Here is a 2,604-nt window from a genome sequence, read left to right on the forward strand (position 1 = left end):
CTACTGAACTTAATTCATTGTTTGCACACAATATATTTTATTCAACTGTGAAATATTAAAATCAGATTTTAAGTTGTTCTCCAGAGAATTCTACAGTTTTTGTTGTTTGGTCCATTTTCATCAAATTGAAAGTTATAATAAAATGCTGTTTAGTAGAATTAGATTGATAATTGGTCTCTGATATACTGTATATGGTGATATTATCTCCTTGTAGACATGTTGGTATAAATATGTATCAGCAGTGATCGGTAACAAGAAATCACAGAACAGAAATATTAAATTAGGTTTGAGTTAATTTAAAAACAGCATCCTCATAGTGTGGCCACCAGAGACAAAAGTAGAGATGATTGTTAAACTTCCTGCTCAGTTTGTGTTTTTAGTCACAATAAAAGCAAACTGACAAACTTTGGAATCTTTAAAAGCACAATAATATGATCTACATGCATTCAAACAGCAGAACACAGAGTCTGAAGTGGACAATCATTTGAATAATTAACTCTTCTGATTCTTTTTTTTTCTTCTTAACTCTCAATTGTTATTTTTTAAAATTTAGAGTCTTCTATATAATAGTTTTTCATGGCGCACAACAAATCTAGATCAGCTCATAGTGGAGGGAAATGTTGGAATTTAAGTCCATAAAACATCTGTCAGTATTTTATCACCAATCAAAACTGTATAGACATGACCATGAAAGATGTAAAATTGAAAAAATATTGCTTCAAAAACTTTTATTAAACATCTTCAATATTCTTTAATATTTTAGATGGTTTGATTGAAAATATTGAAAACAAAATTTAAAAAAAATACTGGTCATACTGGGAATAAAACCTAAATTATAAAAAAAACAACTGTGTATGAAATTAAGGTACACAAGCGGGTTGGGTTTGAATATTTTTTCATTGTTGGTTGTGTTTAAAAAAAAAAAAAATTATATATTGTCTACAATATATATATATTTATTTTAAATCCAATAATCTCTGACAGTGACAAGTGAACAAAAGAATTAAATTTATTTTGTTCATATTTTTTAATATGAGAAATGACCAAAGTTATTAGAGCAAAGACGCCCACGGAAGTAGTGTGATGTATACTTTAATAAATTGAAAAAGAATCTAATTTTTAAAAAAATGGGGAAAAGGTTTGTTGAATTTGGTAAATATTAAAAGTAGAATTAAAACTCAGAGTCTAACAAATACTGTAATAAGGACCATAAGAGATCAATGATGAAGAATAAACGTCTCCGCTAACTGAAGACTAAACTGGGGTTCGACCTGACTGAGATAACTAACAGAGAAAATGTTTTATAGGCAGCTTTCCATGAAACAAAACTATCAGAAGTGTTCACACTGTGCAGTGTTTTAAGCTGTAATTCTGAAACAACTTTAACTTTCTCTTGCAGTGACCCACTCTCTGAAGTATTTCTACACTGGGTCCTGTCAAGTCCCAAACTTCCCAGAGTTTGTGGCTGTTGGGATGGTTGATGAAGTTCAGATGGTTCACTATGACAGCAACACCAGAACACCAGTACCCAAACAGGACTGGATGGACGAAGCAGCAAAAGATGATCCAAAGTACTGGGAGAGGAACATTGGGAGCTTTATGGGTTCCCAGCAGATCTTCAAAGACAACATTGAAAGAGCAAAGCAGCACTTCAACCAAACTGGAGGTTTGTTTGTCTCATTTTTACTGGTACATGTTGTTAATGTTTTTATTGTGCTTTGTCAAAATGTGTAAATGGATGTGCACACATTGAAAATGTCTCACTTAGATCACAATCTTAAAATGTCTTAACAACACAACTCATAATAAAACACACAGTCAACTGACAATTTAGATTAGATCAACTTCACTTGACCACAGTGTGTCAGCGGCTTAATAGATATAGATATATAGATATAGCGATGAAATAATTAGTTAATTGATCAACTAGTTAATTACTGGAAAATTAATAAACCAATTTTGACATCCAAATAAGTGTTAAAGTCTTCTTAAGCAAACTCTAAGCTGTTTACTTTCTAGAAAATGTTTGCATTTTTTTTTTTTTACTATTTTCTATTTATTTAAATAATCCATATACAGTGTGTATTCACTTAACATTGAGTTTAATCCATAAATACATATAAGAATTACTGTGAAGTTAAATGTGTGTGCAAATAGAAAGCCAAAGAAGGAAAGCAAAGAAACAGTTTTCTTTTTTCTTTTTTTCAAGAGTTTTCTGTTTTTCAAAACATTTACATGTAAAATCACAGCTTGTATTGCTGTCTTTTGGATTATATTTCCTATTTTTGATTTGTGACTTTAAATCTTCTGTTACACATCTCAGTTTTCAGTAAATGGACAGATGTTTGAGGGGCGGGGTTTCTCTCTGCTGCTCTTCTATTGGTCTGATGAACTGTCAGTCACATCCTGCAGGCAGCTCTGAAGTGTCCACAGACCTCTGACCTGTCAGCATTCAGCCTGCAGCAACCACTAACAGTTGAAACTTCACTGATGTCCACAGTCTGTTTTCATCACTGATGTATGAAACCTTACTGCTGACATTAAATAACCGTCTGGAAAACATGTCAGTGTGTCTCCAGAACTCTAAACTACTGACATTTATTG

The 2,604-nt window shown here is 32.0% G+C and overlaps 1 protein-coding gene across 1 annotated transcript in view; it reads left to right on the plus strand.

The window, feature by feature from the left end:
- The window catches only part of LOC103375658 (H-2 class I histocompatibility antigen, K-K alpha chain-like), a gene marked incomplete at its 3' end in the record, with an annotated part of 11,793 nt that overhangs the window by 4,591 nt on the left and 4,598 nt on the right, over positions 1-2,604 (plus strand). The window contains exon 2 of the mRNA XM_008305976.1: positions 1,400-1,670. Within this exon, the coding sequence (XP_008304198.1) occupies positions 1,400-1,670 (271 nt within the window). The remainder of the gene's footprint in view (positions 1-1,399; positions 1,671-2,604) is intronic.

Source organism: Stegastes partitus, unplaced genomic scaffold (assembly GCF_000690725.1).
Source record: "Stegastes partitus isolate 25-593 unplaced genomic scaffold, Stegastes_partitus-1.0.2 Scaffold2750, whole genome shotgun sequence".
NCBI classification, from domain to species: Eukaryota; Metazoa; Chordata; class Actinopteri; family Pomacentridae; genus Stegastes; species Stegastes partitus.